The 13,325-nt window shown below is 40.2% G+C and overlaps 2 protein-coding genes across 2 annotated transcripts in view; both read right to left on the bottom strand.

Annotated features, from left to right (window-relative positions):
- Positions 1–13,325, bottom strand: part of LOC134633414 (scavenger receptor cysteine-rich type 1 protein M130-like) — a 220,466-nt gene that overhangs the window by 75,179 nt on the left and 131,962 nt on the right. The window lies entirely within an intron of this gene.
- LOC135933510 (serine protease FAM111A-like) lies at positions 1,179–2,537 on the bottom strand. Its single transcript, XM_065471597.1, has one exon. It carries the CDS (start codon positions 2,535–2,537, stop codon positions 1,179–1,181), a length of 1,359 nt encoding a protein of 452 aa, XP_065327669.1.

The following is a 13,325-nucleotide window of genomic DNA, read 5'->3' as shown; positions in this document are numbered from 1 at the left end:
TATTTTATCGTAGTTTTGTTTTTAGTTTTGCCAGACTCGATACGTTTAACTTTGTGATAATTTTTTTATTTTATGAGCCTTTAAGATTAGCTGAGTGGTTGCATGATTTTTCATTGCTCAACTAGTGTAATGAAATCAGTTTTTCTACTTTGTGTGTGTGTGTGTGTGTGTGTGTGTGACCTCACTGTAGATGCTGAAGACGTTGTAATTCTTAACGCTGGTTGTATGTATTCAAGTAAAGTTTGGGATTTATTAAAGGCTGTTTGGATACAGCTTCTGTTTTGAGGCTGCGAGGTTTTTTATTTATTTCACATCCCCCAAAAAACACCATTTTTAAAGTTATGTTCTTGCATTGTATTTTTATGTTCTGAAGTATTATACCCAGTCTCATTTCCTCAAGCCACGCCCTCTCATACTCATGTTGTCTCTGCGTATCTACCTCTTCACCGAGATCACAACCTGTCAGTTTTTGGCCGGCAGTCATGGGTTCCTTCCAATAATATGACGCGAGACTGGCACTTTATTAAAGAAGGCACGTATTAACAGCACAACCCACTAAAAAAAACCCAAAATGGCTTCCTTTTATACTCTACCTATTCGGGTGAGCATCCGGACTAGCCCGAGTATGGGTGTTAACTAATCAAAATGAAAGCATTAACGTACAATAACATTAGAGCACATAACAAACATATACATATTTCCAAAACGTACTATAAACAAATCAATAACATATGTTTCAACCGTTACTATCTAACCATACTCCCCTAACCAGGCACGCTGGTCTGCTCTTAAGCAGGTGATTAAGCCGCTTCCACATCCTGCAAGAAGCAACCGGGACAGGTGACTACTTTTACAAATTCTCTTTTCACATATGTTACCGACAAATGATTAAATGTAAGCAGCTCTAACTTTGGCGCTTTTCTGACACAGGTAGGATGGACCTTGTCGTTTCACCTTTACAAGCTGTCAATTTAATCCTACATGAAAAAACCTAATAAAGAATTCATGAGAACTAGTGTGTTGTCTTTATTGTATTATTTTTAATTCCCAATCAATCAATTAATTAATAAAAATGCAAACTAGGTAATTCTTAACGCTTGTTACGTATGTATTCAAGTGAGGCTTGGGATTTATTAAAGGCTTTTCACTGCTATGCAGATGATACCCACTTTTATTGGTTAAACTGAGGTTATTGTAACGGGGCGTAACTTCAGATTATCCACAAAGCTTTCAAATATAGTGAGCAGAGGGAAGGCGTACTCAATCACATTCTCGCTAAGGTTCGGAAACCCGTAGAAAAACCCGCCGCTGTGCAAACCAAACACTCGTCCGTCAGCATCGAAAACCGGGGAGCCGAAAGAGCCGTGGTACATGAGAGTGTTGTAGGTGACGTAGATATTTTCATACGGGTCGTTTTTGATCTGCTGATTGGTTTCACACAGACTGCAAAATTCGTCGCAGTCTTCTAAATTGTCATTATTCTCTCGCCTCTCTTTCTCCACGACCCACGTAGGACTCATTTTTTTCACTCCTCCTCCCGGGTGTCCGACGACACAGGCCTCGCCGTCTGAAGGTACAGGCCCAAATCTCTTAAGGAGCCCCGGCGGCACTTTCTCTGTTTCTAGCTTAAGTATGACATAATCTAACTTATCGTCGCCGATGAACACCTTAGCGCCGAGGTTGTTCCTGTCTGACTCTTGGTCTTCAAAGTTAAAGACCACGGTAACGTTTACAAGTTCACGCCAGTTAGGTGTGTTTGATTTAACCCAGTAGTCGAATAAGTGGGCGTTGGTCAAGACAAAGTTGTCAAATAGCACAAAGCCTGTGCCTTGCTTTATGAAGGAACCGGTTATGAGACAAACTGACTCGCTCAGTTCGAGCAGCAACATAATGCTGCGAATTTCAGTAAAAGGCTGTCGGCTCTTTCCAAAGTTCTCCTTCCTGTATTTCAGTGCTTCCTGGAAAGAATTTTTGGGGAATCTACTCTCCATCCATCGTTTCAGACGCGGATACTGCTGACAAAGTAGATTGTAAACCTCCTTACGGTCAATGCTGCTGCCCGTTTCTTTGATTGACGTTTTTAGACTCAATCCGTTCTGTCGTGCTACATCTAAGACCGATGTCATTCCACCGCTGCGCTTTGCATTATTTGATGCGTATGGAGGTTTCTGCTGTCCTAGGATGGCTACATCTGTATCTGCTCCCTGTGGAAAACATATCTGGAATTTCTTATTGTCCAGACAATCAATTATGTCTGTGCACTCAGTCTTACGTTCGTCGTCGATGTTAACCAGCTCAAAGTAGCCCAGGTCATCGGCGAAGCGACCGTCTCTTTTCAGAGCCTCGGCCGCAGTTATTCCCTTCTCCCCGTAAACACAAAGATACTCGAACTGTTTTAAAGCGTCATTTTTTAAAAAACTTTTCTCTTTTTTGGCATTTAGTCCTCCCTTTGTGGCGATGTAAAAGACAGAATAGCAATCTCTCACCTTAACCATCTTCTTACATTTACTGAAAGGCCTCCGTGCATGCTTGAACATGTTGCGTGTGCCGTCTGAAGTGGATTTCAGTCTGGAGTGATGTCCGTGTTGGTCCTGCAGGAAATCAGAGTTGGAAAAGTTGTTAATGTAGCAAAAAAAAACAAAATGTAATGCGTTTTGTTCATAATCTCTTTAAAGTCATGAACGTTTTTTTTTTTTTATCGCTTTCACTGGTGTGGGTCTGCACAGTTAAAAAAACTGATTTACATTTATTGTTTATTACTTTTATCGGACATCCCATTTATACACATTTAAGAAATAATGTGGAAAATATCATTTTGTTTGCATTTGGAGACTCAGCATTTGAACCGTCCCAAATATCTGGACCAGAGAACCAACTCCTCAAACCGGTAAAAAGGTCAAGGACACAGTTACACGATCGCTAAACTAACCTGTTTTTGAACCATATAAGCATGAGCCCTGGAATCTCGGTTTAGCACTACACATTACTTTTCTTATGTTCAATATACAGGAGTTGCTGCTCACAGTTGCACTAATGTGTCTGGCAGCTGTCGCAAATGGAATGTCAGGCCGCACTCACGCCGGACACCTCCTTGACCTTATTTCCACGAGCCCTCGACTCAGCTGCAAAGTGCTTACGGGTCAGTTTCATCAGAATTATCTGCCGTCATTCGGACATAAGATGAGCAACGGTTTAACCAATTTTCCATCAAAGGGATTAAACCAAACATAGGATGTAAGTTAAGGAAATGTAAGTTTGACTATGGAGCACATCTCCTTCAGCCTTCACAATAATGGACTGCATTTCTCTCAGTCAACTGACTTTTTAGGGGGGTAAAAGCGACTAATAGTTAGTGGGCTCTGTGGTTTGATGTTTTTTAATCACACTAGGAGTGAACAAAAGCAGAAAAAACCCTGTAAAGATGCAGACTGTGAAAGTCTGGTTTATACCATAAATCTTACCAGCTGTAGCTGAGTTTTTTGTGTTTTAAGTTAAAAAGCACGTGTCAAGACTACTGTCTCCCATTGCTGATGCGATCCTCCTTTTTTGTTCCCTACTAATGATCTACGGTAATTTGTCCCCATAAAAGGTTTTATTGAAATCATTGTGATACAGAGATTTGATTTCTTGTGCATGCAATGGATAAAAAAGTAATTTTGTCTGCACTGAATGTAGTTTACCGACTGCTCCTCGGTCCAAACTGACTTTATGGTTCATACGTGTCAACTCAGGGAACTCCTGCCGTGACCTCCCCTCTGTGAGCACACACACACACACACACACACACACACACACACACACACACACACACAGAATGAAAGAAACAGAAAGATCATTAATGCAGAGGATTGCAGCAGCTCTTGGATTTTCACTCTCTGTCGGATTTCAGAAGAACGGTCACATAAATTTCATTACAAATTTTTTTACCTTTGCTTCAATGTGTCTTTAAACCCTTTCTTGTTCATATTGTTTATTCACATAGTAAAGAAGTAGCTCAATAAGTAGGAACAGCGATAGTTTAAAGATATTTTCTACAATAATTTCATTGTTAAAAAAAATAAATCTGCAAATTCACAAATGATGGACTCTTTTCAGACGTACGCTTCATGTACCTATAAACATACACTTAAAAGATGTACATTAGGCTGCACACTGGTTATGCCAATACGGATTTTGCTCAAGAGTCTGTTTAAGCTAAAAACTTGAGATATATATATCTGTATATTTTAACATAGATAAAATGTTTTTTGGAGTCACAATTTAAACACTGTTTGAATAATCAAAGAGATATTTACAAAGGACAGGCTTACCGTGAGCTGTATTGTCTCTTTTGCATGAGACACACCAGAAAAGCTCTGTGCAGATAACAAAGTCTGCGCTGTGGGAGTGTCTGGACCCTCCACGCCAGCATCTGCAGCACAACCTCGCGCTGGTCCCCAGGGGCACGGCAAACTTGTAAGCCCTAGTTCCGGCTCCCGGAAAATATGCTTGAGTTGTTCTTGTGTCCAACAAAAATGAGTTCTGCTATGTTTTATTTTTAACGTTACTGCGTTAGCGCAATTTAAAATCAAAAAATTATTAGTCTCTTAAATGAACGGCATCTTGTTAGACCGGGGACTTAAAAAACAAATACATTGTTTTTACATCTTGTGCACTTGGGCACGCTTAAATGAAACTCGAAAAGTGGGACACACAATATGGAGATGATGACTTGACATTTGTTAGGGAGGCGTCTAAGTATAGAGAGGAGGAATTCCCATTCATGTACTCTGCAATGTGCATTGTGTTCTGTTTACTTTTTTCAGAATAAATGGCTGTGAAAAAAAACCATCAAAGTTGAGGTAAGTATTCACCACAGTATCGTGTTTTTTTTTATTATTAGGGTCAAATTTCTCTTTGTGTAAAAATTAAGCCAACATCCAAGTGTCGAAGGTCGGTTCTAAAAAAACAAGTCAGTCCCTGAAGCTTATTTGTGCCACAGATGCTAATTCAGTGACTGTGTGTAAGGAATGTTTTGAGACCTGTCTGATCTTAAAAAACTAACTTTGTTGTTACATTACAGCAATATTGAGGAAAGTTTTAACGGCTGATCATGGAGCAGGATGAAGGTCAAAGGGAAAGTCCCTGCCACGCTTCCGGTTACGCTTCCATCCGGCGTAGTCATCCGGCCGGTCCGTGCTATATCACCCCTCCTGACCCGGAGTGGTATAACGTTTTGTAGAAAAGTTTTATCGATTTGGTCTCTCTCTCTCTCTCTCTCTCTCCCCCTCTCTCTTACAAAAATAATAGTTTTTTTCTTCTCATACGCTTATGGTACGAGACGGAGGAAGCATCCTGAGCTCTCGGAGGTAATTGACCGGGATGAACCGACAGAACTTATTCAAGTTCTCAATATGTGCGCAGTGCTTTTTTTCACTAAGGGTTATTTTACACGTACAATGAGTTGAGGCCAATATGAAATACTTTGCTAGGTTATGAGAAATACTAATAACGATTAGAGGGGTTGTTGACTCCTTGGTGTGCGTAAAACAAGGCCGTTTACTTTTAGGATTTCTGTCTATTGAGAAAACCCATTGTAAAAGTAGCTCAAAAAATGAAGAAAAACTCTTTACTTTTGGTCTGATAAAGAGTGGCTCCACAAAACATACCTGTTCGGGGTGTTTTAATAATATTTTGCACCTTTTTTTTCACCACTAAGGCTTACTTTACACATACGAGGTGGGCACGCTGTAGGTTATAAGCATTAAGAAATACTGATAATGACTATAGCGGTTTGTTGACTCCTTGACCCGCAGTGTGTGTGTGTGTGTAAAACAAGACCATTTTCTTTTAAGGATTCCGTCTATTTTCTGCTAATGAGGAAGAAAAACTCTTTACTTTGGTCTGAGAAGGAGTGGCTGCACAAAACCAAAGTACCTCATCCGAGGGTGATTTAATTTTTTAAGTAAGTATCCTAAGTGTTCACTAAGGGATATTTATTTATTTTTACACGTACGAGGTGGGCAGTCTGTAGGTTACAAGCGGATAGAAAGTTCTTCTTTTCATTACAAGCGATGGTGTAGCCTGTCTCCACTCCACTCTATAAAAATGCAATTTGTTACTAGACTGATAATCTTAAAGGTTTTTTTTATTGCGTCTGTATTATAAGAAAGTAAAATACTATTGAAAGAAATGGTTCTCTACAGGCAATAGGAAGTCACTCTTTGTTTTCATTACAAGCGTTGGTGCAGCTTAAGAAAGTAAAATACATCCGCTGTTGTAAAAAGAAATACTGAGAAAATTGACATAATATTTAAACAGAATTCAAACTATGAGTTTGTGGAAAACTAACTGCCGCTCTGTCTCTCTATACAGCACTGACTCAACAGCTGCGTCACCCCTATGCTTCAGGAGCCCCTCCCTCTCTGATCCCCAGATCTCTTCCCCTTCCAAGTACAGAGGAACGCAGGGCTGCAGAATAAAATGATCCATCTTGTCTGCGCATAGAAAAGAGCGCCACCCTCTCTGTTTTTATTCTCCTCCCTCCACAGACCCCTCTCCCTCTAAGGAAGAAAACTTTTTTTTTACTTTTCCAACAACAGGTGTTGCAACAGGTGGCGCGATTATGGATCATATTACACACTTCCGGAGTTCCCACCCCTCCCCTCTCCGGATGCAATTCGTCACGCTTAGGGATCAAATTACACACTTCCGGTGGGGGAGGGGAAAGGGGGGGGGGGGAGTGAGGTCAAAAGGTCAAGGCTAGGGTCATCAATCAAATTTTGACACAAGGTGGGGTGTAACATTTTTTTTACTTTTAAATACTCTAGGAACAACAAGTACGCCTGCAGTGTGAGAGCGAAGTGCTCTAATAGGGTGAGACTTGGCCATTGAAGAATATGTGGTTTCTTTGCCTTGAGAAACCCTTGGGTTGCTTTTGCAGTTTGGCTCATTATCGTCTGCTCAGAAGCATATCAACAACTCAGTTTTCTAGGATTCATGCCTATTAAAATGCTACAGTCACAGCAATGCAGCACACTGAAAAGGCTGAAAACACAACACAAACAGTGAACAGATGATGTTCTGTTAAGAGATTCATTTCATGACAACACTCAACTGGAACCTGACATCGTCTAGATTTGCACAGCAGTGAAACTACCTGTGCCAACCACTGACTCTGTGTTTCAGTTTGAGAAACTGAGGTTCAGGAGATTTAATAAAGCAGGAGATGCATCACGATACGACACCATCAGCCATTAGGTGGGGACGTTTGTGCACTGTGATCGAGACAAACTTAAAGGACGCTCAGCGACTACAAGAACTTAATATTTCTGTGATTGCTTCAAGCTTTTCAGAGGATGTTTTTTTTCATGGTTAAGACTTAATCAAGAAAAAAAACTTAGATCAATCACCGATAGTGTAGACCTCGATGTCATTGTCTTTCAGGTTCTTTGAGGGAAGAAGTACTTCATCCTGGGATTTCCCGTCTGTGATCAGAACAGCAATCTTTCTGGAGTCTGGACGCATTCCCATCCTGGGTTGAAACTGGTCATGGAGGATGTGATTCAGAGCTCGTCCTGTGATGGAAGAAAGAGGCAACAGCAGGTCAAGAGTTTCAAAGCTCACGGACCAAAACAGCAAATGAAAATGCAAAACTTAAGTTAGTGTTGTGTTTAAATGCTCAATCAACAATCACTTTAATCAATACAATTCTCTTTATTCCATACAAATACAATCATCCAGATGGGAGATGTGCACGGGAGGGTATCCTGCAGATCTCAAAATGTCCGACTGTTACACACACTCTTATAGCTTCAGCCCCCACCAAAGTCATAAAAACGTAAACATTCACATTCTTTCTCTCTCTCAGTGAGCCTCAGTTACGACCTTGGCTTCCTGTTTTTCTCCTCCTGTGTGAGATTAGGGAGAATCTCCCGTGCAGTATGTTCTGTTCTCTTTGTAATCAGAAAAGGAAGGCCATGATTCTCTGCAAACAGTATTTCTTTATATATCAGCAATATAAGGTATCATAAAACAGTGTAATTCATTGGCAATAACAAATCAGCAGTATAGTGTAATAATTTCACAATGTCTAAATCAGAAGTATAATGCAACCTAAAACAACATAATGATTCCACAATCTTTAATCAGAGGTATAATGTAGCATAAAACAGTGTAATGATTCCACATTAGCTATGAGTCTAATACCATATTTCAACAAGAAATATCCATCCGTACAGCTTCTACTTCTGTATGAACAGTGCAGCAGATAACTGATGGATACAAGAGCCACAATTAGTCACTTCTTCTTCTTCTTCTGGTAAGCTGCTCCTTTTAGAGATCTCCAGAGCAGATCACCCACCTCCATCTTCTTGTATCCCAACATCCTCCTCTGTCACTCCAACCCTCTGCATGTCCTCCTTCATCCATGAATCTTCTGAGTTCTTCCTCTTCTCTTTCTGGCAGCTCCATCTTTACCACCCTTTGTCCAGTATATCCATCCTGCCTCCTCTGCACATGCCCAAACCATCTCAGCACCTCTGACTCTGAGCTGTCCCTCTGATGGACTCATTTCAGATCCTGTCATCCTCCCAATCAGAGGTGGGAAAATCTGCACTTCAGTAAAATTTTCAGATCTGTATTTGAGTATTTACTTTTCTGACTACTTTTTACTTTTGCTCCCTATATTTCTATATGAATATTTGTACTTTCTACTACTTACATTTTCTAAACAGACTCATTAGTTTTGGTTCATTCATAGTTTATATTCTTGGTTAGAAGAAGAAGTGCAGGTGTCTGTGAGTTTGGTTTGCAGTATATTAGCATGTACCTGAAGAGGAGCGAGCATAAAGGGAGTGACTTTTATCAAGTGTCAGGTAATGTGAAATGCAGCGTTTCTATCAGCTCAACAAACATCAGCAAACACACAAACTGTTTGTGTGCAGTTTGTCTCACAGTGTGTTGCTGCTGTATTTTACAGGGAGAGAAAAGAAAGAGAGCTAACTTCACTCAGAGATGGAGAAAGATAAGAAAAGCAGAACGGGAGAGGACGAAGAGATGTTAAAGTTGTAAACATGTAAACCGGAAATTTAAAGTTTACATGTGACGTCATTAGTTTAATCACATATTGGAGATTCCTGCAAAACAAACTAAGGTACAACTAACTTTGTGTTAATCAAATGTTACATTAAAATGCTGGTAGTTTGTAGTTTGTTTGGGATAATCAGGTTAGCTTGCTGTGCAGGGCGTGGTCTGCGATGCCGTTGCAGGGGAGATGGATACACCTGCACGGTATCTGCAATCACACCTTGCCGGCTTTAAAGTTTCTGCTTTAGTTAGAATGTTGTTCCTGTTGATGTGTGTGGCTATATGCTGCAAAGCTGCAGCTGGGTGTTGTGTACAGCAACCGTGAGAGAATAAAAGATGATGCTGAGAAGCATGAAAATGTGGACGGGTCTGCTGTGTGATGATTACACTTGCATAATGAGGTGAATTCACAGTAAAGCTCTGTGTGACTGGTTCACAGTGACTGTGTGACTGGTTCACAGTGACTGTGGTTTCATGGTCAGTGTTGGTTTACATCAACTGTTTAGGCACTACACAGAACTTAGGGTTCCCCCCTCCTGCTGAATCAATGCATCATGGGAATCCCCCGGCAGCCTACGTCTATTGCAGCATAACTAAGGGAGGATTCAGGGTCACCTGGTCCAGCCCTAACTATATGCTTTAGCAAAAAGGAAAGTTTGAAGCCTAATCTTAAAAGTAGAGATAGTGTCTGTCTCCTGAATCCAAACTGGAAGCTGGTTCCACAGAAGAGGGGCCTGAAAACTGAAGGCTCTCCCTCCCATTCTACTTTTAAATACTCTAGGAACAACAAGTAAGCCTGCAGTGTGAGAGCAAAGTGCTCTAATAGGGTGATATGGTACTACAAGGTCATTAAGATAAGATGGGGCCTGATTATTTAAGACCTTGTATGTGAGGAGCAGGATTTTGAATTCTGGATTTAACAGGAAGCCAATGAAGGGAAGCCAATACAGGAGAAATCTGCTCTCTCTTTCTAGTCCCTGTCAGGACTCTTGCTGCAGCATTTTGGATCAGCTGAAGGCTTTTCAGGGAGTTTTTAGGACTTCCTGATAATAATGAATTACAGTAGTCCAGCCTGGAAGTAATAAATGCATGAATTAGTTTTTCAGCGTCACTCTGAGACAGGATATTTCTAACTTTAGAGATGTTGCACAAATGGAAGAAAGCAGTCTTACATATTTGTTTAATATGTGCGTTGAAGGACATGTCCTGGTCAAAAATGACTCCAAGGTTCCTCACAGTGTTACTGGAGGCCAAGGTAATGCCATCCAGAGTAAGAATCTGGTTAGATACCATATTTCTAAGATTTTCAGGGCCGAGTACAATAACCTCAGTTTGATCTGAATTAAGAAGCAGAAAGTTAGCGGCCATCCAGGTCTTTATGTCTTTAAGACATTCCTGCAGTTTAACTCATTGGTGTGTGTTACCTGGCTTCATGGACAGATAGAGCTGGGTGTCATCAGCATAGCAGTGTAAATGTATGCTATGTCTTCTAATGATGCTGCCTAAGGGAAGCATGTATAATGTAAATAGAATTGGTCCTAGCACTGAACCCTGTGGAACTCCATAATTGACCTCAGTGTTTGAAGAGGACTCTCCATTTACATGCACAAATTGGAGTCTATTAGATAGATAGATTGATTGTTTTGCTTTGATGTAGTTACTTATCTAAGGTGAAAAGTTTTTTGTTTGTTTGTTTGTTTGTTTTTGCTTTGCTTTGTTTTATTCTTTGCTTCGAGCCCTGTGTACAGGAGCCACATGCAAAAAGATCTTTTGTTAACCCTCTGGGGTCGCTGGACGCGCCGGTGCGTCAAAATCACATGACCAATTTAAGACGACACAGCTACAAGATGCAGCACGTCAGAGTCTCCATTCCAACTAGGGTCGAAAGTGCGGACTTCAAACTACATACCAGTTTTTGAATTGTGTCGATGGGCCACGTAAAACCAGAGTTATGATTAAAAAATACACGCGATGTTTTTTTCTGAACAAAACAGTGGTGTTTACAGCGGGAAGAACGGTAAAAACGGCGTTTTCTACAGACAGCGCTAGCATACACTCTCCCTTTGCGAGTCAAAAAAGAATAACAAAAAACACCCCTTTCCTATTGGTGTTAGAGTTTACCATGTCAGCCAATCAAAAAAATGATAATGGCAACATGTGGCACTTGGTTTTTTAGGGAGAAGGGGACGTTTTTGGGACTGACACCCGCGACGGAAAGCGGGCGAGCGACAGAAAGAGAGAGAGCGAGTTTTCATATATGAGACATTAGTGACGTTTAGCGTGTTTGGAGGCTATAGTTAGTGTGTTGTGTAGTTATTGTCTTGTATTGTGTGTCAGTTAGACTGCTAAATTTCATATTTGCTCTAAAAAAGCCGTCAAAGGCAGATTCCAGTGTAAACGCATGTTCCCACATGGAAAACTGCACTCATGCACCTCCTGCTGTCAGACCTGCAGGGTTTAGGCCTGTGGTGTTCTCCTCTGTCTTATACTGGACACAAACTACATTTTTTGGACTGGCACAAATAATTTGTGTGCCTTCTTATTTGATCCAGCACACCTGATTGTTCTGTAAATAGATTTAAATGGTTATATAAAAAACGCCTGAGGCCTTTGCTGCATTTTTAGGTAAATAGTACCATATAACTTTGTTGTTTGCAAAACTTGTGCATAATTTTTAGAAATGTACAATTTCTATTTGCATTTCAAGTTATGAAAATGATTCGTTAAACATGTTTGTGGGTTTTACAGTAAAAAATATAACTTTTTTTTTCTCGGATTTTGAATTTTCTGTCTGAATTTAGATGCTGTGCTAATATAGTATGCCAAAATGAAAAAATAACTCAAATTTCAGATATTTGAGGTTGTGCTGAAAATAATGATACCAAACAAGGCAAGAAAAACATATTTTAAAGGTGAAATATAGAGGTAAAATCAAAAGTAGTCAAAAACGGCCAATTATACCCTGGACCCCAGAGGGTTAAAAGGGTTGGCGTAATAAGCAAATGCTTCAGCCAATACCTTTCGATTAGCCTTGTCTCATGCTTTCTTGCTTTGTGGTAATCTTTATTCTGTATTCTGTATTCACTGAGATATTTGATTGCTAATCATTAAAATCAAATCAAATCAAATCAAATCAAATCAAAGATATGATACAAACCACTGCAGTGCAGTACCTGTAATACCTACAGCGTGCTCTAATCGCTCTAATAGGATATTATGGTCGACAGTATCGAACGCTGCACTGAGGTCTAGCAGGACAAGCACAGAGATGAGTCCACTGTCAGAGGCCATAAGAAGATCATTTGTAACCTTCACTAAAGCTGTTTCTGTGCTGTGATGAGCTCTGAAACCTGACTGAAACTCTTCCAATAAGCCATTCCTCTGCAGATGATCTGTTAGCTGTTTGACAACTACTCTTTCAAGGATGTTTGATATGAAAGGAAGGTTGGAGATTGGCCTATAATTAGCTAAGACTGCTGGGTCTAGAGATGCTTTTTAAGTAAAGGTTTAACTACAGCCAGCTTGAAGGCCTGTGGTACATAGCTGATTATTAGAGATAAGTTGATCATATTTAAGATTGAAGCATTAATTAATGGCAGGACTTCTTTGAGCAGTTTTGTAGGAATGGGGTCTAAAAGACACGTTGATGGTTTGGAGGAATTAATTATTGAAGTTAACTCAGAAAGATCAATTGGAGAAAAAGAGTCTAAATGAATATCAATGGTACTGAAAGTAGCTGTAGATAATATTACATCTGTGGGATGATTATTGGTAATTTCTTCTCTAATGATTAAAATTTTATTTGTGAAGAAGTTCATGAAGTCATTACTAGTTAACGTTAAAGGGATGGTTGGCTCAACAGAGCTCTGACTGTTTGTCAGCCTGGCTACAGTGCTGAAGAGAAACCTGGGGTTGTTCTTATTTTCTTCAATCAGTGACGAATAGTAAGATGTTCTGGCTTTGTGGAGGGCTTTCTTATAAAGCAGCAAACTATTTCTCCAGGCTAAATGATGATCCTCTAAATTTGTGACACGCCATTTCCTCTCCAGCTTACGAGTTATCTGCTTTAGGCTACGTGTTTGAGAATTATACCACGGAGTCAGGTACTTCTGATTTGAGGCCTTAGTTTTCACAGGAGCTACAGTATCCAGAGTCGTACGTAGTGAGGAGGTAAAATTATTAACAAGATAATCGACCTCTGTTGGAGTAGCGTTCAGATAGCTGCTCTGCTCTGTGTTGGTACAGGGCATTGAAGATGA

The sequence above is a fragment of the Pelmatolapia mariae genome, linkage group LG8, assembly GCF_036321145.2.
Source record: "Pelmatolapia mariae isolate MD_Pm_ZW linkage group LG8, Pm_UMD_F_2, whole genome shotgun sequence".
NCBI classification, from domain to species: Eukaryota; Metazoa; Chordata; class Actinopteri; order Cichliformes; family Cichlidae; genus Pelmatolapia; species Pelmatolapia mariae.
This window is presented reverse-complemented; position numbering and strand designations above follow the sequence as displayed.

What these genes read in the sequence shown, in the direction of transcription:
- LOC135933510 (XM_065471597.1), bottom strand. Translation starts at nt 2,537, where the DNA reads ATGTTCAAGCATGCACGGAGGCCTTTCAGTAAATGTAAGAAGATGGTT.